The following is a 21,816-nucleotide window of genomic DNA, read 5'->3' as shown; positions in this document are numbered from 1 at the left end:
ATTTTTTTGGGTGACAGACCGACAGTGCGTGTACCAGTTTAGTGATTATGGCCAAATGTTTACTGAAAACTTTCAGCCGGCAGCTTTGCCTTAATATTTGGGACTTACTTACTTTGGATTAGGTACCTAATAAGAAATGCTACATGACCACCGATTGTTACGGATTTACGTAACAAATCGCTTCATTAAATTCTTTTACGTGGGTTAATCAATTTCCAAGCAAGTAAGTAAGTATAGCATATTTATATAGGTCAGCAGATTAGCTGACAGTTAGCAACAAACATGGGCACATCGGTATGCATTGCACAATTATTGTCGGTAACATCGCATTACGTAACGCTGGACATAGCGGATTCTTCGCAGATGTACATAAGTATCTAAGTACATCGCCCACCTACCAGGATATTTTGGAAACAATAGCCATTTCATTATTTTGGTTAACGTGACATAAACATTGAACTGACATGTTAGACAAATGCAAACAGCTTGCCCTAAATGCAATTTGGGTTCAAATAATGTGTTAGATATTAAAAGTAAATAAAGATACAATTTTAATTGGTATTTTTGTAGTAATACATAGGTAATTTAAATAATTAGTTTCCAACCAGATAAGTAAATACATTATTAATTAAAGGAGTTAATTAATCAATCATTGAACTTGAGATCCTTATGCATCGAACATTGTTTGAATATTCTTCATTTCTTAGATATTGTACGAAGTGTGTCCAAACGAATCAGAGTTAGGCAAATTGAAGAAGGTAAACTGCCAAAGCTCAAATTGGCAAAGATAATGGCGATCGTATATTTTAGTGGTTGTTGCACGTGATTGCCATATTGTCAGGTTGCCAGCTTGCCTACATACCTGCTGATTGCGCAGTCACTCAATATAACCATGAAGGGACTTTAGAAGACAATACAAGTTATATACGGTACTTAGATAAGTAATAGGCAGAACTTCTGGCACACGCAGGTACCCATCGAATATTCGAATCCATGGAGTTGGGCTGAGATGTTGGCTATTGGGCCATGACGATTAACAGGAAACTTGCAACAGCTTTATGACAAAGTAGTTATTAAAATAGTTCTCATTAATATAAGGGTTGTAAAAATTTTATTTCATTCGCAATCCACAGAGAATTAAGGCGCGATAAAGCTCTTAAGCTTAATAAATAGGTTTCGACACGGAAAAAATGCAGCGTTATTGTCTAGTTTTTCTATTGTACCTTCACATACTGCGATCTTGTAAACAGATACCATCGTACCACAAAAAAATCGTCAAACGTCTGTTGAACACTTGTCTAAAAAAATTACTGATTTAAATGACGTTGTAATAAGGTCCTTTTTGCAGCCACATTTTTTAGACAAGTGTTCAACGCGCGTTTAAAAGTTTTTGTGGTACGACCGATAAAGTTCAACAGACCATTTGGTTTGCACCTAAAGAGGTAAGTGCACTCAATAATTGAAGTCGTTAGAAACTTACAGGAAGAACGTGCAGCGTGCACAATCCACTTTCACCGCAACATCTTCGGAGTGCATTTAAGCGCCTCTCGTTATAGTATCCCATTATTACCTTATCTTACCACGTTATTTTGGAAAAATAAAAATCTCATAGAATACAACACGGGGATTTCGTAGGTCGTAAGTTGTGATCGCGTGTTGGCAAACTTAGTAAATGCTCTGTAACGAGATCCGTGAGGGTTCGAAGGAGATTTGAAGATGGAGCTCAGCGGCTTGTCGTAGGAAAGGCCTAATATACATGAGCTTATGGCTATACTCTATCCACGGAAGCAAGAGCTAAAAGGTAAACAAAGAATGACACTTTTTCAAGATGGCGGTATAACCCGACCGATGCCAAAATCACAGATACTGCGAACATTTTACACAAAAATGTGACGTTTTGTCATCGGTCGGGTTATATCGCCATCTTGAAAAAGTGTCATTCTTTGTTTACCTTTTAGCTCTTGCTTCCGTGGATAGGGTATAGTAAATGTTTAAAACTATAAGTGTAGGTAGGTATACTTCGCCTGAGTGGTAACAAACTCTCGACCTCTACTTATAGCTCTTTGCCTATTAGTTTTACGAAAACTCCAATCTGTTGATCTGTCTAGAGAGAGTTTATTGTTATTCAAAAGCAGTACCTTTGCATCCACTAAGGAACAGTTTTAGAATAAACAGCATAAGTAAACGAAAAGACGAGTTTACATAAAGAAATCTTCTGTAAATTAATGCAAACTGACTTCGAATAATAGATGCTGTTTAACAAGGCAGACAAAAATGATGAAACTAAACAGATACAAATTGATTAGAGCATCAATCTTCTAAGCTCACATCTCGATGACATAACTCAAATTAAGAATAAGATTTATGTTAGAAAAAAAAGTGTGCGGGTATTTTGGTGTAGTCTAGTCACGCGCAATGGCTGTCTGTACGCATTAAACTGCATTTGAGATATTAATTAGTAGTTAAGATGAAGAAATCGCCCCTTAAATATCAGTTGCTTCGTTACCGTTTTATATAAGTAAGTCGAGCTCGTATTAATTACTTTCTATAGCGGCGCGATTCTGCAATGCCGTGGGAATTGATGCTCTGGTCCTAAACCTCTCTAACCTCATTATGTTTATTGAAATTCAATAGCTAAGTAGCTGGTACAATTTCTGGACACTGATTAATGATAATTTTAGTTATTGGTTTGGTTAATAATTACTTACATATAAATATATTGTTGAAATAATGAAGTCCATTGATCAAGATTATAGTATAATCAAGATAATGCTGCGCTAAGTGAAAATGAAATAAATTAAGGTTTTCTACATTTCGTCAGTTCATGTTTTTTATTCGATTAGTTAAAAAGGAAAATGGGGTTCTGGAAATGTTTAGAAATGTGAACTGCCAGACAAATGCAATTTATCATCATCTACATTCTTATTTTCTTAAATCGTAATAGTTATACGATCTGTAATCACTTAATTTTATTTAAACACAACCCAATGGACACAAAATGTTAGATTTTTTAACTCGGCGCCGGTCAAAGTTCAATGTTACTCAGTAACTTGCATTCAAATGAATCTGTATAAGATGCGGTTAAACGAGTCTTGTTAATACCGTCGCGATGTTACCAACATCATCATTCGTAAGTTACTTTAAACGAGCGATCAATCGATCTATTGATAGATAAGTATTTTTAAAGCCCGTGAAAAGTTCGTTATAGAATAGGTTTATGGCGTTTACGTGCTTGATAGAAATGCTTCATGTTTTGAGAAATGGTGATGTAAGATTGAAGTATTTTTGTGTTAATAACTTAAGAGTAAGTCATCATAGAGCTATTATTGTCATTAGTCCCTGCAGTTGTGGACTGACTACCTATCTATTCTTGGGTATCACTATCAATGGAAAAGCAAAATAACACGAAAATCAAACATGGAAAATCAATGAATTTCTGATGTCACGCTACTGAGCAGGGTAGCTGTTTGTGGCTAGAACTGGAAACATAGATATTTAAAGACATTACAGTCACTAGATAATATGGTCCACAGTGTACTCAAATATAGAGAAATGTATGAATTACAAAGTAATATTTTACATGCTTCTATTAGATTGGCAATATTTCATGAAACACGGCAGAGGATGCAATACATAATGTGGCGATGATGACAAACTTTACAAATCTTATTTATGTCCAGTGATCGATATACCTACTAATATTATTATAGTTGAATTATATATATCTAGGTGTATTGAGATATATAGACAGTCAACTGAGTACACACAAAAACTCAATGTAATGTCAAATACTTAAGCTTAGATAATTTGTACTTAATTAATTGGACGATCGATTGGGTTGTTAGCTGCTCAAGATCGATTAAGAAGTTTGAATGCAAAAAACCGAGCCAATCTAATCCAATTAAAGATATACTTGCCGCCAATAATTTGCCTGTTCGTTAAGTATTAATTGATATTATTTTGTTGTGACAAATATTGGCAACTATCATAATTAATGGGTGACATAAAGAGCAAACCATTTTTTGTCACCCGATAATTCAGTTTACACATACATCAATCAAGAATAACGTAACACTAATTTAAATCAATTCAGAATCGATTAAGCTCTTTGAAGTGCTAATCTAAATCGCCAATTACTTTATTAATTTCTATTTTTTTTTATTTGTTACAGAACTGCAGAACCCAGTCTAAGAAAACTCTATGGACATGGAGAAGGACAAAATTGTGTTTAAGGTTAGTTCCATTTTCAATTTTGACATTTTAGAGAATTTGTTACACTTTTTTTATTCTAATTTCTCGTCGCTATTGCATTATATTTTTATTTATTTTGTTATCTTGTGCCATCGTTTTCAAGAAAACGCGCGAAACCGGTAAACATCCGTGTCTTGTTTTTATTCGCTTTTGTCCGAGTCACATTGAACCAGTCGGCTAGTAGCACGGATCACTGGGACGGGCTGACCACACCACTGTTTTTATCTGCGGTTAGATACTAAGATGCTCTTATTTTTTTGTATGAAGGTCTATTTGACTTTGATAATAATTCAGTTCCGCGTGAAATTTCGGTCTTTGATAGTGTTGGCAAAAACATTTCTTATTAATGGAGAGGGATTGGATGATTAATTTGAATAATGGATCATCATCATGCTCCTGCCGTTACCCCAATTTTATTTTTGGGTCGGCGCAGCATATCTTCTTCCACACTCGTTTATGTGCCGTCATCTTACAATAAACATTACTTCTAACCATCTCGACTTACACAAAATCCATTTATCGTTTCTTTGGTCGTCCTCTTCCACTATATCTGTCCCCGTTTATGCCCAAAACCTTCCTCTCAACATTATTTTCATTCCTCCTCATCACATGCTAATACCATGATTCTCTTAACATTCTCATCTCTGCTGCATGCAATTGTCTTTCATTCGTCGCTTTTATGGGTATTAATTTATTAATATAATTAATAATGAATAAATATCGCGAATAAAAACATAATATTCAGGTTAGATACTTTGCTCGAGTGAGCGTGGAGTTTACTGAGAGAATCACAATGTTCTCGACCTCATAAACAAGATCTGATCTAATTGTATTAAAAGCTAAATTAATAGCACTGTCATTTACTGTATCCAAAGCACTTTAAAAGCTTGTATGAACTTCATAAACAATAGAGCAGTTTGTATGCAAATTGATTGCGTAAATTGCTTCTAAGATTATTTTACCGTGTAGAGTCTTTTGTCCTCCGTGCCGTGTAGGCATGCGTTTTCGTGATCGCAATTTTTATCTCGTATCTGCTATGTTTGTTTATGGAAATTGTGCAAATTCACGTACACCTGGCTGTGGTCAGCAATCACGGGTACTTGCATAATGGTGCAATAATACGCCGAGTGTACGATCGGCTTGTGTGTGACTGATGGATTGTGGAGGCCAATTCTATTAGCGTGCCAAATGATGAAAACCTTTTTCGAGAGGTTTTGGAGAAACTTGTACTTTTACCCAATTATAAGTTACGATCTTTTATGTCTTTTATCAAGCCGTTTAACATAAGGAACTATCGATAGAACAGCTTACAGTGTTCCAACGAAGAGCGTGAGAAAAATTGCCAAACTTTCTATTTAGTCTTTTATTCTTATTGAAATATATATGTTTCCCGTTTAAAGAATACATTATTTGTCAGTCCAAGAACAGCTGAGTTCCTCAATCAACCGTGGTGTGTCACAGCAGGGCATGTCGTGCGCCTGTGACATTCCACTCATGGCATACCTACTCATTAGTCGGCCACCAAGGCTTCGCGTTCACTATTGTCCTACCAGGTCCTGTGCTTGCCTTCATGCGTATTTACCCTAATGTTACTAACCTTCGTGAATTAAAACGTAGTTCCGCACAGTTTGAGTAAAGTTGCATTATGTAACCCGTATTGTGTTAGCGGGCAATCATCGTCGGCGTTTAACCTGCAATCAGAATACAAGTGTCGTGCCGTGCAGCCGACGAATTCATTTGTTTCTCACATTTTTGTTTCATAAACCAGATATAGCGAGATGATTGCTGGGAAAGGTATTTGTCCCCATTGGTTTTTGCTCGCGTGGAATCGAACGCGCGTCACGTTAGTGCGGAGTAGCGCAGCCATTAGCTTCGCCTTGATGATCGGCTCGACATGTGGAGAGATCGAAACAGGTTCGATGTCATGGTTGTCGTCGTGGGTCAAGGTGTCCGTAATCAGACGCCGATCCCGAATTCAAGTTTTGAGGAAAGAAGGTCACATGCTCAATGGAAAAATTGCTGTTATAACATAACCTGCACTAGCTTTTTGACGAATCAATTACTAAATCAAATAAATCATTGTATACTGTTTTAATATGTACGAGCTGTACGGTATAATTCATCGCTATTACTGCTGTCGACATTAGGTACCGGTATTATTGCAAGCCTCATTGTCCCACAAGATAATGTAATTTAGCAATGCATCGTGTAAACATAATCATGTAATACAATAAATCAAACTGGGCGCAAAAAGCGAGTGGAATGTTTAAATATACATGAGCGTATGATTAACTGGATCATTTAGTTCCGACATATCGTTTTTGCTCGATATTTGTTTGTAACGTAGTAATATACTTAAGGTGTGGTTGGGCAAGCGGAGCGTGATTGGAGGCAGCCGTCATCCGGCAAGCGAGCGGAGCGATCACGACCGCTCCGTGGCTTCATGATGATTTTGAGCTGCCACTCAAGCAGACACATTGAAGATGACGTGAATATGTGGTAAACGGAGCCAATAGGGCTTGAGAGGTCTTCGAAAGCAACAAGAAACATAGTACGCTAAGCGGGCTTCGTGATGTCCACAGAGTATTCGAAGGGTTACAATAACGGATAGTCAAAATAACAGCGGTACCGTTCGACAGGTTTTGTCATACACTCATATAAGTTCCAATACACTTGCATATTAATTACAAGTAAGGTGTAGATCTATTGTATTCTAATTTATCCAGCCTGTTTGAGATACGAAGGCTGATCTCGTCACGACTGTACCTCGGTGACACAGCAAGATAAACTATAGGATCAGCAATTAATCATACAGCCTGCTATGCATGGGTGTAAGGGGTGTCCGTTTCCACTATATTTGCACCGCATTGGGGCAGAGTCATCGTTCGACACATTCGAATGTATGTAGGTACCTAGAAATACACACTAAAATACTTAGGTAAGAAAAGTTATGTTTTCCTCAGCAAAAATGTTTGATATTTCCCCAATCTTACTGCAATACTTGTTACCAATTGCTTTTAGTACATTTTCAATTTAATATGTATAAATGAGGTTGGGAAACCTCAGATAAATACGTATTTGTGTAAAACGGACGTATTCTACTGCTGACCATTAAAAAACAATTCAATAATTAATGCACTTGATGACTGATGTGTAATGAGCGCGTTTAGCGAAAATGAATTATTCAATCACGTTTGAAGTGTTAATGCATCTCTTAATTACTTCCTCAATAACATTGCCTATCACTTTACTTACCTAATTAGATGAATTACCAAACATCCTTACTTAGGTATATGAAAAATGCGAAAGTAACTTTCTGACTATCTGTTGCGTTGTTACGCCAAAAGTACTGAAACCATTTAGATTTTTGTTACACAGAATGTCTATAGCATGGGAAAGGTCATAAGCTACTTTTTACCCGACTAAAGGAAGTTGTGTTCTCATAACGCGGGAATCAGCCAGTTTTAAATAAGACTAATTCTAGATCATATTTACGTAGGTATGGCTGGGAGAGTTATGCAAATAATTTCAATTTAACGGATGTTTTTCTTCCTGTCGTGATAGTGAATTTTATCTAAACTAGATAATACATGACACTTGCTAATCCTTTCACTTTCAGTGACTTAACGTTCTAACTTAATTCAGTTTAGTTATACAAGTTCTTTAAACTAGAAACGATACTAAATGTCAAATATTTATGTAATAAGTAAGTAACCAGTATCCAAATACCTGTGTGTAATAGCTTCCTCCAGGATGGGAATGAAAACGGGGAATGTACCTTATATACATAAGATTGTTTACGTATTTTTCAGCAAATTATGTCTACGTTTAAAACTTAACGCAACAAGTTCTTATTAAGTACTTCCTAAAATGCTCAACTTTTCGGAAAAACCGAAGTGCTAAACTTTTAGGAAACACTTTTTTAATTAGAATTAGAATTTATTTTTTGCTTGAAATATGGTTACAATTATAGGTCTTAAAATACAATTATGGTTTTTCATTTCTCGCCTCATAAGTATTCAGCATGCAACCCATGTAGTTAAGCTTTGATATTCGTATAGTTTGTCAATTCTGTTTACGAATAGGGACGAGTCACGTTTCTGCTATTATCTAAGTATTTCAATGTCGGAGTGTCTGAACATAACAGATCGGTAAATTCGGTTCATATTTAATAACTGTTTCTTTGCGTCTACACAAAGGAATTTTTGTGTGACCCTGACATTTGTGCCAACTTAAGTAGATGTTTTTCGGTTCATAGTTTACCGAGAATTGAATGCCCTTTTTGTTATGATGCTTAACTTAATGGTTATCATAGGTTAAACCGTCAAAAAAGTTACAGGATCTGAACTTTTGCAGTTACAAAAAATAACCTCAAAATTTCAAAGCAGTTCGACAAAATGTTACGTTATTTAATTTCCTGTGACAATTTCGCAAGAACATTTCCTTTTAGCACAAAGTCCGTAAAATGTGTTGATAGCTTTCATTATTAACATCTTCAGCATTATAACCCAATGATAAGCGTATCTCATGAGAGATCGGTATTTTCCGTTCCTTTGTTGCGAACGCGGGGCATAGACAACTGATAGAGCAGTCACTGATGATTTCCTACTTCTATCACTCCCTGTATATACCTCCGTAGCTATAAAACCTTTATAAATAATGCATAGACAACGCCCATACGTCTTTATTCGATGTTTGAATCAGGAAATCCGATCTTTGTTTATGGCCATAAGTTCATAAATGGTTTGATGTTTGCAAATCATCAATCTTTTTTATATTGTGTTTGTTTTTGTCTTTATTTTTACACGTGAAGCAAAAAGTTGTTATTGTATTTAAATAAAGAATAATTTAATTATATTACATAATAATGATTAGGTATTGTTTGTTTTGGTAGCAAAATATACCGATTCTACATTATTATTGTCTGTTTACCTACCAAATATTCCGGTCTTTAGGAACGGTTTTAGATAGTGGTATTTATCAACAGATAATTACATAATCAGTAGGTACCTGTTCTGTTATGATTAGATATACTTAGAGAAATAAAGGGTCAGAATGCGTAGATTCTTATTCCATGAACGCACAATTTCTTTGAAATAGAGTTGGATTCATTCTTCGTTTTCTAGTAATACATAGTAAGGACATGAACGTACACTTACATTAATTAATTTCAATTGAACAATATTAATGATAGATAAGGGCTGTCATTAGTGTCATACTACATGAAATATTAATGGAAAGTCTTAGGAACTCATTAGGTAGTCTGTAAGGAGTACATTTCGCTCGTCACGTCTGGTCGCTTGGTCACATGTTCGGTATCAATCCGGCCTACTTGAGGCCTCTTATCTGAAACTAAAATGATTTACATTATACTATTCGTAATTTGAACTTTAACAAAATCACGAGGATTAAGTATTATAGATCGATGATAATTATTTTATTGATTTTAGCAGCTTATAAACTATCAGCCTGATACAAATTTTCTGCTCCTAATTTTCCATAGAGTTCACCATTGTTACCTATAATGTTTTCGGTTATAGAGTTACAACTTGACACATTGTTCAAGCTCTCTTGATAAACTGGCTACAAGAAAAGTTTCACAATTTAGTCGGAACCGTGTTAGTTTAATTTACGAGTGCTATAAAATGACGCCTCGTCTTTTACAATACATTTAAAAGTAAAATTTTACGTCCGTTCGTTTTACATGGTTTTCTTTGAAGTTTTTCCGTGTTTTTGAATAGTTTTTGGATCAGTTTCGTCATAAGGTACATGCTGTATATTATTCACGTGTGTGAAGGTGCCACCTGGCCCAATATCTCTAGTATATATTGTGTTACTTTCAGGGACAGCATGATACAATGTACAGATTGTGAAATGTTCCTGTTTGCAAACTGCCCATTAGTACAGTGACATATCACTTATATCACCAGTTGACAACGTATTTAACCTATTAACATTTGATTTAATGACCGTCCTTCGTGTATTGGGAACTTAATTATTTCGCAGTTACATTCGCGAAGGGCGTACTTAGCACTTTCAAATTTAGCATGTGCAGGGGTTAAAGAGAACGTATGGGTGTGGCCATATGGCTGTGTAGGTTTTATTATTCGGTTGTAAATTACCTTATTGCCTTCTGTATAATCGCCTAATATATACTCTGAAAATGATTGCGTGGTGTTATATGTATGTTATATCCATTTTTCACACTTAAGTAAGAAAAACTGCACCCTCTATATAACAGTCACGTGACTCACTTATAGGTATGGGTTACCTAACTTTTTCCAGGCGTCTGACATTTGATACGCGACAGAACTCGTCTGTGATTCTCGTAAAACTTTCTTCAAGATCTTACCACACGCTTGATTGACAAGTCCACTGGCTAGACGGCTGTCGGCCACTTTTCCTGCAACATAACATGTAGGAATTTAATAATGTCTCTATCACATCTGTCGGCGGCTGCCAATAACTATTCATATCTATAACTAATCTAAACTAATCGCCGTGCCTAATATTTATTATGCTAATTGTGTTATTGTATTCATTAATTAAATATTTAAATAAGAATTTGTCATACACGCTTTCTTTTGCTAATGTTGTTGGCATTTTAAAATTATTCATTTAAATGTTTGCGGTAATTGTTATGTAAATATTGCACTAAAAGCATATAATATTTGTCAATCCCTGATTGGCTTTTAAATGTTTTGGAAATTTATATTTCTTTTTAAACATGCGGTTGTGGACCTATAAACTTAATGAAGTAAGTACGCTCGGTAAAGGCATAACGGGCTTTTTATATCTTTTTATTGAACCTTATTATTATTGCTAATTAAAGGGCAAAGTTCTCTGAAAATGATGATTGAATAATGACGAGAGGAATTGTTTTACGAGCTCGGTTATGTGAGTGCTTAATGCCAATTATATCATATGGCTTTGTGAAAAGGTTTTTGATTTATTGGAAATAATATAATGAATCGAATAATTATTCGAATTTATAACCGGGGTCACTTGCTCAAGTTTATAAGTAGTCACGTACATATATTTTTGTGAACTATATATACTTATGTGACTTTTTTCAGTCTGCTTTCTTTGATATAAAAGTCCTATCAATTTCTATGCAGCCAATACGTAGTTGACAAAGCGACCTGAAAAATAAACCGCATGTTTTGACAGTTAACATTTATTTAAAACGAAAAGTAATTAAAAAAATAATAAACAATGATTTCATTTTCTCATGTGTGTATGTGTTATTAGAGCGAGCACCCGTCCATTTTCCGATGTTATCGGCTTGCTTTTGCGCAGTATATTTTTATATAAACGCTTATCAACATTAATTAATGCTAGTAACTGAGTAGTTTGTTGATATTTCATATTATTTGGGATTTATATATCACGTGGATGGGGCGCGTGTCGAAATATTCATCAAGAAATTAGAAGAAGTTTTGTTACTGGTTCTCTCTAATCATTAACTGTAGTGTGTCATTGATAATGTCATCATGAGTGAGCGGAAATGTTTATTTTCAAGAACATAGGTAATATTCTAAAATCCAATAAAAAAATCCAGTTTGGAGGTAAAGTTCCGTTGGTACCTTCTTCTAACATCAATTGAATTCTATGAAACTGAAGGTTTCCATGTAAAAGTGAGACAGTAGCTGTGTGATTACAATAAAAGACTTAATGAATAAAATTGCATAAACTTCGCTATAGAACACTAGGTATAGGTACCTACTTACTTATCATCCTGCAACCGACAAGTACATAAGCAAATTAAATCATCACACCACAAACGGATAAAGCATGTAATACTTTTCTAACAGTAGTATGTATCCGTATCGCATAAACGAGCTATGTCAAGACCCGGCCTCCCGACGGGGGTTATCATTGCGATAAGTGCCCCCGATGCTCTCCAATCAGATGCCCGTCCTACATACGTGTAGGTACCACATAGTGTGATATATTAAGAGATACCTACAGTTATTTTAAGAATAAATCACCGCCTCAATTAAGCTATGGTCAAAAGTTCACGATATTTCTTTTGTGGAAAGTTCGGTGATGTTCCTTGACTATCGTACAAAGGGGATTTGCTAAGCTTTCGTTTAAGCCTCTGGTGTATTGTTTTCCCATGTTGAGTTTGATTAAATCTACTTATATGGGGAAAATTTAATAAATCTATGATTTCATGGTAAGCTTACCATTCCACGACGAACCCGATAGTTTGAAACGCTGTCAACCTTTGTCTGAAAAGTGCGTGACAATCGTCACGTGTGCATTTTGTTCTACCTATATGCCCAGACAAAGGTTTATCAGATAAATCGGATTGCTGTGTTGTAAAACGTTAAAGCAGTAAAATTATAATACACTACTATAACGATAACAAACCATGGGGGACAGTTCATGAATTGTCGTTTAAAAAGATGATAGCCCCCAAAGGAGTCAATTCCATTAGCCCCTTGCAGACTGGCTTACATTTTACAACTGCATGCATGAGTTATTTTAAATCATTTATATCGATAAGATATAGATAATATACTAACAAAGAATTAATATTACAACATTTTATTATTTATTGTAGTTCAGATTAAAGAGTCTTATTTTGGGAAAACCGTGTTTGGAACTAAGCCCCCTTTTAAAGTTTGGTATAAACTTGCAATGTGCTCCTGATAATCTTCTATACACATTAAGAAACACAGCATAGTGTGATAGTGACATGGAGTTGGCATATTGTCACAACCAGTTAAAGAACATCGGTCCAAAAAAAGCCAATCCAAATGTAACGTCCTACTAGGTTTGAAAGTAACATATCGTTCACCGTGGGATGACACACTTTATTGTTTTTTCTCTAGCTTGCATCATTGCTCTTCGTATTATTACATGTAATTGATAATTGGGGCTTATAAATCACCAGTTATACGCACGTCAGGTTGAGACAAAACTAGCTCGGGGCATCGTTGTAAAGCTACAATCTTCATTAGGCAATCAAGAAGGGGCATCACTCATAATATTTAGACGTCAAAAATATTTTGTTGAGGTTGCAAGATGCTGCAAAGCACAATTAAAAAGTCATTTGGTTCTAGAATTATTCAAGATAGGATAAGCACGTTGTCATTGGATATTTTCGTCTGAAGATAAATTATTGTCAGTGATGTCTTTCATTTGTTTTTTTTTTGTTATGCTGAAAGAAAGTTAAAGCAGCAGTGTTTTTTAATAATAATTTTACAAGGCAGTGCAGTAATTTACAGGCCAGCCGTGTAAAAATGGTCTCATTTATTAGTCCGTAACTTATAATCAGATTTCTAATTTACAATGGCGCAAATGATTTCGGAAGCAAAAACTAATTGATGAGTACATGGGCGTACATCACGTAATGCTTGCCAAACGGCTTGCTCAACGATAGTGGTTACCCATAACATGTAACTGGCCAGTAATCGGGGAACCTAGTCGCCAAATGTCATGACTTTTAGTACCGGTAGCTCCTTTTGATCTTGTTCGAGAAAGTTCTTCTGTAATATCTGCTTTTGTGACGATATTCAAAAGCTATGTTTACCAAAAGAAGCTGGATTTGAATGAAGCTGTAATGTTCTTTCCAAAACAATTCTGAGAGGCGTGAACATCTTACCAAAAGGCATATGAAGTTTTACTAGTCAGGGCTTGGTTTCCTATCTGGCTTTTGACGAGATTGAGAAAAAAATGGTAATGATTTCTAGTGTTTATTAAAAGAACTGTTGTCGCACCTATTGTTTTTAAATAAGGTAGGTATTACCTACACTTATTTAGGTCATTGTAATTCCCCGACAATTACAGAACAATGAATTGAAATCCATGAAAAATAAATCAAACAAAATGCTTATTACCTAAACTGGAAGGAACGTTGAAATTATCGATATGTTCCGACTAAATCGCGACTAGATAAGTTTTATCGAGTTACCTCTGTATCTCTCACTATCGCGACGCGTGGACATTTCATTTATTTACAGTGTGAAAACAATAACATGCCTAAATATTAATTTATCTTCAGACGAACTACATTTGGTCGAATATCGGACCAAGATGGCAGATAATAAAGTCGTTAAGCATGCTCCGGATTTAGTTGATTAGTAATTATAAGCCCTTAATTTATAAATATTCAATGATATGATTTTTTTTACTGATATGTACCTATGTGTGCAACATGGCAATTACATGTTTGAGGCCTTTCAAGATGAAACCTTAGGACCATGAATTATAGATAGTTGTAATTTTTCCTTTTTATTTATAAATTAATTAATTAAAATTGATTGAAATGTAATATTACCACAAATATGTAATAAATCAGCATTCAGTAGGTATGAAAAAAATATTGTACAACTGGGCATTGGTTGCCACAGAATCGCACTTTCTTTACCTGCTATATAGAATACAACTATCAAGGTTTTATAAAAGACACATTTGATCAGTTTTATAGAATTTTAAGACGACTTGAACATAGCGCGTGTCTACAAGTTTTGCTAACCATTACAAAACTTTTCAATAATTAACATATAACCTCTACTACCTGTAAACAAGAATGCTAATAGCCATTTCGCACATCGCATTCTTACAAATATTTTAGCTTGCATATTGATATATCGTTTCCTGTCACCCGACCATCTCATGATAGATTAAGTGAAATCACTCTCACAAGGTGTGAATTCCGATAGACCAAATGATTGCAAAGGAAAAGATATGATTAAAAAGTAAGATTTCTATCAAATACTAATAACATACAATGAAGATAGTGTCCGGTATTATCTGGTTAGCATTAACCTTGAAGACGGCTCTGCGATTTCCAAAAGTCCTTTCTTGTTATCACTTATCAGCAGTTACTAGGCGGCAATTAAAATGATTTTTGAACTGTCACGTGTTATAAAATTAAACATCGCTCGCTTTGATAGTAGTTAATAAGGGTCAAAGTTCATCAAAATTAAATACATAATGATGCAGAAAATAGAACGTAGGTACTTTTGATTTATCAATTGTTTATTCAGTTGAATATTCGTTAATTTATTTTGTGTAAAATTTAATTTATCTTCGTCAGTAGAGATGCATTCCAAGGTGGAACGAGCCTATTACGGAATGATAAAAGACTTCGCATGGTCGCCTTCAAATACCTGACATCACATTTGAATAGGATGTAATTGCTTGCATTTGTAAAAAATACTCTAACAATCATGCACTTTAGAGTCTACGTTTGTTTAAATAATTATTAAGTATTTACGACATTCTTGGTGCGTGTTGTAAGATGCAGGAGATCTGTCTGCTGGGCGGGTCTGCGCAGGCGCACTGAACTTTGCCTGACCTCTAGTTACTGGTTTGCTCTTCGGCTAGATCTTTGAAACACTCAATTAGCTTATTTACTGCACGCTATATATAATTATGAGTACGAGTAACTTATAATTAGAGTACAGTCTAACACCATTTGCAATCGTGACAACAGTGATATAACACCATGGTCTACTTTGTTGTTGATTACGTGCTAATTTGGTACACGCCTTACAAATATTTCTTTGTTATAAACCCCTACTAATAACATGACTGTAATTTGAATTAGGTTTGGTTGGAATACTAATATGGTATGTAACATATAGTATGCATGAGAACTTGAAACGTTCGGAAGAAAAAATCCAGTTAATTATTTCTGTTAACTGGATACACATGTTTCCTTAGAATAACTAGTACTCTATAAATGCAGAAAATATTCACATAAATATCTGTTCTGAGGACTGTTCGTGTTAGTGTTGACAAGGTCTCAGGACCTTGACATGTTACGCATCTAGCGGGTCTGAGAGACCTTCATGGAGCTTCTTTCGATACCATTTCTGATTTGCATATACCTACTGAATTTTATCTTACGATGCATAATGGTAAGTTGTTTTTATAGTTATTAATGAGGTCGTGTTGCGTATGCGTGACCGAAGCTCGAAGCACCCTTTGTAATGGCCGCCTGGGTGCCGTGTCGCGATTGGCTACGGGGGATTAAACACCGGTGCCATATGTCACGACGTGCCACCGTTTGCGAAACTCCCAAATGTTGCCTAGCTTTAATTACGGGTTTTAACGTCTGAACAATTATACGTGATTGTCTTTTGTCATTTAAATGTCATACAATAAGTATGAGCATGTACACATCTATTGAGGAATCATGTTATCTTTTGAAATCGTTGCCTTACAACACTTAACGTTCGGTTATGAATGTTGGTGCTCTCTTTTCTAGTTGTATGTAATATTATGTGGAATAACATAACCTGTATAATATCGGTTCCTGTAACTGTGCTATTAGGAAGTAGTTCTAGTGAACATATGAATTATGTTTACATAAATATCGTCTAGTGTTATAATTGCGATTATCCAATGGTCGAAAGCTGTTACGAAGTTAAAGTAAGCCTACATAAATCATCAGCTCATAAACATATGAGTGTAACTTACGATAATCGTATGATACCGATCCTTGGAGATAGCATCTTAAATAAAGCCAGATGATGAATGATAAGTAGTCGGACGTAAACCAGTATTGAAATTGTATACTGCACTGTTTTTTGCGCACTGACATATTGATCCTGATTTATTCATTTACATTGCGTAAACTTTAAACTGATATGATTTGTAAGAACTTAAATGTTTTAAGGATAATACGTAATTTGTTAACTTAAGCTTTTGTGAGATTCTGTAGACCAAAAATCCATCATGTTCCGTTGTTGGCCTTTTTTGTACCAGAGCCGCGGCAACTCCGAACAATCCCGCAGCCCCGGCGGCGGCGGGACCAGATTTTCCTTGTTCAAAATGTAGATAAACAAAAATGCATAATTTTTAAAGCTACATAAGAAAGTCTGTACTCAGTCTACGTGCACTCGAGACAGTTTTCTCGCTTATCATATTCGCGACAATGTATAGACAGTAGCCGCCATGATGAATTCGTGACGTCACCTAATTTAGATAAGGACGTCCGTCATTTGTCTCCATGGTTCATTGTTAGGGCTATCGGGAAACATTTTGACCCATCACCTTTAGAATTTTCCGTGCATTTACTACTGCTAGGAAACGGGTACTGATTTGTTACTACCCTGTATTGCACAAGAACTCACTCTATATTACTTACGTCAACCGAAAGATTATTCTTACTACGTAGTTTTAGTTATCCAATTAAGAGGTTATCACGGTAAGAATTAACGTAAATTAATGTGTGATATACCTACATAGGATATAAACGACCTTTTAAAATGGAAAGGTATTCATTAAACTGCATCAATGGGAAAACTATGGATGGTCTTTTAGGGAGTTTTATATCGCAATTGTCCAACTCCTACACAGAAGTAGTTGCATACACAAATACATAACAAAATTATCTTCTACAATGAACATAGCATGTTGACATTAAAACTACGATAGTGTAACGGGGGCACCTTTATTTGGCTTCTTACATAACTAGATCGATCTTCTGCTTGAGCGTCTACTAAGACTATCCATTACATTTGAAATGTCATTGTTTTAAGTTCCGGGCCACTATGGAGCCTCTATACTCGTACAAAGCTATCTGAATGAATATCTATAACGCGTGAAAGTGTATGAAGAACAATAGAATCATGTACAGGTCGTGAAATTAATCGCTGCCCATCTGTCTAAAACCATGTCGGTCGATATGCATCACTATGATAGATTACCTAGCATCAGTATTGTACGTAATGAATTACGAAACTCTAGAAGTTTTCATTAAATGAATGAAAGTATTTTTATACCCTCGTGTTCTTTGTATTGATCTTATTTTCACAATAAGCGTAAAAATTGTGTAAAAAATCCCAGAGCCCCTAAGTTTATTCAGCATAAAATTGCAGGCTACATTATCTATTAGGACATTTTTCCAGCTACAGATAAGCAATTGGGCCTACTTTCAGCAGGTGCAATAATCAGTCACCAGAACGCATTTACGTTAGAACTGTTACTCAAGTATGCAATTAATCATTTTGTTAGCGGGCGCGTCTCCAATCGATTGTCTATGCCTGGTTCTGTTCAAGGTATTTCGATTGTTAAGCTTCATTATTGAGCCTTGATAAATAGCAATTACTCGGTAATGTCATGCTATGGATACACCATCAATTTTGTTAGGATCTGCGTAAAGAGATCTTTTTAAACAAATAAATTCGTTTCTGGTGTTTTAGTCAAAATAAGAAATTCAATAATAAGAGCATAAATCCATTTAATATCTATGTCGCCAGATCAATAATCATATTTATAGCAGAGATTAAAGAGACAGCAAACAACGCAATACAAGGAATTATAGGTTTTATAGTCAAACCTTTATACAGTCTGTAAAACAAGAAGATTGAAAAAGCGAGCCCTAAGACACTAGTTAACAGGACTATAATTTCATTTACCTCTGCCTTAACATACTTTTCACTTAGGTTTTCTTTCTCCTCTTGGTTTTCCAAAGCTTGCAAAGCAATCAGCATTAGAGGGTGTCGTAATTTTCTTAAAATTTAACGAGTTTTCCGTCAGTTGTTAGGCGCATTCTGTCGTCGCTGTTTATGCAGTTATCCTCTTCTTGACCAATATCTCTTCTCGTCCTGTTTTCTGCCTGACATGGAACGCGTTTCTGTGGGAAAATATGGTTAAGACTGTTTGGACCTTCTTCACTTTAATTTAAATTTTCAGTTCGTCTTGTCTTTTGTTTGCCCAAAGTTTGAATTAAAAAGAGTCTGTTTTATAGGAGATAATCGTCTCTGTTTAGTAACAATTACAAAATGTAAGGATAAATCAAACGGTCCCGCCCTTGTGTCTCGAATGCCATGACATTTGTGTTCATACCAAAACGTGCCCAACCTGCGCTTGCGCGGTATTCCAACCTCCTTTATAGAAGGAAACGTATGAAGTATATTACTTATTATTGCCGTACTGACAAAATAATTTGTGGAATCTTTGTCAGTTTCAATATTGCAGACGTTTAGGCATTCGCTAGGTTACGGATGGGTAACCACTTGTATCAGTGGATTACAACTATAATTACAGCATTATGTGCTATTATATGAAATGCCAGGAATGTACCAGCGATTCGATTACGGATCTCCATTGAATTAGAAGAGGCAATGAATCTTAAAGATAAGGTTTTGTGCATACGTATGTCATCACACCACTACGTAGATATCGAAGCTTATCTACACTTAGCACGTTTGCAAAATGTGTTAGCTGACGTTTGTTTATATTATTAGTCAAAGGGGGTTAAGAATGGAAAGCTACAGAGATATAGATTGTGATAAATAATAATTATAGTCTTATCTGAAATTAAATTAATCATTGGGAGCGCACGCGGTACTTGCGTGTGCGCCGGTTTAGTGCGTTGATAGAATCATATTTGTTTAATATACATACAGACACATACAGAGTTAGTGTGACGATATACTTGACGTAGATAAATCTTCGTACTAACCCTGTTTTTGCTTAAGGGTTAAGCAGAGATAAACCAAATGCATAATGTCGTATGTGTTCAAATGTGACCATATGATTCCTGCACGAAACAAGAACTACCAAGTACTGAACCCAAACCCACCTTCCCACCAGGGTACCACGCCCAACATATCAGCCACTTAATAATAGCTAAAAGTTACACATATTTGCATACCTATAGTCATTGAGACATATTACAGAGACAACTGCGTAATATTAAGTGTCTGGAAAGATATGGTATACTTACTCGTACATTCATAACTTCAATTCGAAGTCAATGGCCATTCTGTCTACGAAAATACAACAATAGTCTATTAATAGTAATATTAGCTGTGTCTGGAACAAACAGCGATAACTATCTAGCTGGGCTACTGACACATTAAGTACTTACAAACTGCTACTTGTGGGGTAGAATTAGTTGCTTTTATCGAATCTACAATTATTTCATTCCATCGGTTTAGACCTGAATTCCCTAAAATGTGAATTATTTATATTTTCTGACAAGACTGACAACATTGACATATATTCTAGCGATAGACAAGAACATCCATACAAATAATTTACCCGCTTATGTCGTCTGTTGACATCTCGTTGACGTATTGTGACATGTAGTCATCCTCATTGATGTTAATTGCTGAAGTGTCGCTCGTATTTTGCCTACATTTTTCATTACTCAAAAAGTTTATATCTAAGTGAATTCAAAATCATGTAATATATCAAAAAGTTTATTTATATCTAATTGAATGCAAAATCATGTAATATATTAAAACCAGGAACTTATTTTTAGAGTTTTTAATATTAATTACGATGTTTTTTTTCTTAAGAGGGCTATCACAAATTTTCGCGAATTTAATTATTTTTCCTTGAAAGTAAGAACATACCATGACAAAGTGAAGTCTGTTTTCATTGATATTTTACCTACTGCCAGTTTTATGGCACATCTGTTTCTGCACGATTTTCTTAATCCATAATTTAAGATGGCGGGCGGGAACAAATTAATGCATATTTGTAAAATTGAATTATAAATGAAAAGTATGATATACAAGCGTTGTAATAGCATGAACAGCGTATGTAATTTTACTAACTTGACTCTCGAATAGTTTATATGTGTAAGTTTATACCTTGACATGTATTTTCTATTTTATAATTGTCGTTTCATAGACATCCATCTGACGCAGGCGTCAAAATCGCTCTGATTTGCCATTTTGGGCACTGCATAGTCTGCACTGCAGTTCAGTGTGGTAAGCTTTTTGTTCGGAACGTTCTATCTAGTACGTAGTACATATATATCGATGACTGACAATATCCAAATATCAATCAATAGCACCACAGATTAACATAAACAGATTAAAATAATAGATAAACATTTTCGCCGCCTCCTTGAGGCTTCCATCTCAGACCATTCTGTTTCCACATTTATTTCGAAAAAAAAAGAAAAAATCAAATACATTTCGGAACGCCTACGCAGTACACAAGACTAATATGCACTCGGCCATGAAAAATAGTCGATACTGCTGTTTTGGGCCAAAATTAACATATTTCCTCCTTGAAATCCTCGGAACTTCACATGTTGTTTTTTGGGACTGAAAAAGTCTGAACACTTCACCGTAAGAAAGCTTCGTACTAATACTTATTCATTGACTCCTCACCCTTTTGTGAGAACTTTGGTTAGCTGAGTGACAACACGTAGGCCATCCATAATGTTGTAAAGTGGCAAATTATGAAATAAAAAATAATAAAATAGTATGACTAAGATTGCGCTTGCGACAGATTCAAGTAAATTAAGTGTAACAATAACTTTTAATCACAGTTAGGAGTAATCTATCAAGATTAATTGAACAAAAAGTCAGTTTAAACATTGAAATAGTTACCTAAATTAAATTCATGAAGGAATTTGATTTCATGAATCTATTGCGTCTCTCAAATTGTAGTTTTATTTGTTTTAAAGATGATTTGTGCAATTCTGGTGACTACGGAATGCACGTACGTGTATTTCCTAATATCTGCCAATCAAAAACCTTACGACCTAAGTCTTGACTGTGCATATGATGCCGCAATTATTTTGCAACGTTCATTCATGACGATTTCAGCTCAAACGGGCTTACCGTGCTTTTTGCT

The 21,816-nt window shown here is 35.2% G+C and overlaps 1 protein-coding gene across 1 annotated transcript in view; it reads left to right on the top strand.

Moving 5' to 3' along the window:
- Positions 1–21,816, top strand: part of LOC110377768 (uncharacterized) — a 73,722-nt gene that overhangs the window by 1,246 nt on the left and 50,660 nt on the right. Inside the window, exon 2 of the mRNA XM_021336777.3 lies at positions 4,172–4,233. Coding sequence (XP_021192452.3) covers positions 4,201–4,233 — 33 coding nt within the window. The 5' untranslated portion in view covers positions 4,172–4,200. The remainder of the gene's footprint in view (positions 1–4,171; positions 4,234–21,816) is intronic.

The sequence above is a fragment of the Helicoverpa armigera genome, chromosome 3 (genome assembly GCF_030705265.1).
Source record: "Helicoverpa armigera isolate CAAS_96S chromosome 3, ASM3070526v1, whole genome shotgun sequence".
NCBI classification, from domain to species: Eukaryota; Metazoa; Arthropoda; class Insecta; order Lepidoptera; family Noctuidae; genus Helicoverpa; species Helicoverpa armigera.
This window is presented reverse-complemented; position numbering and strand designations above follow the sequence as displayed.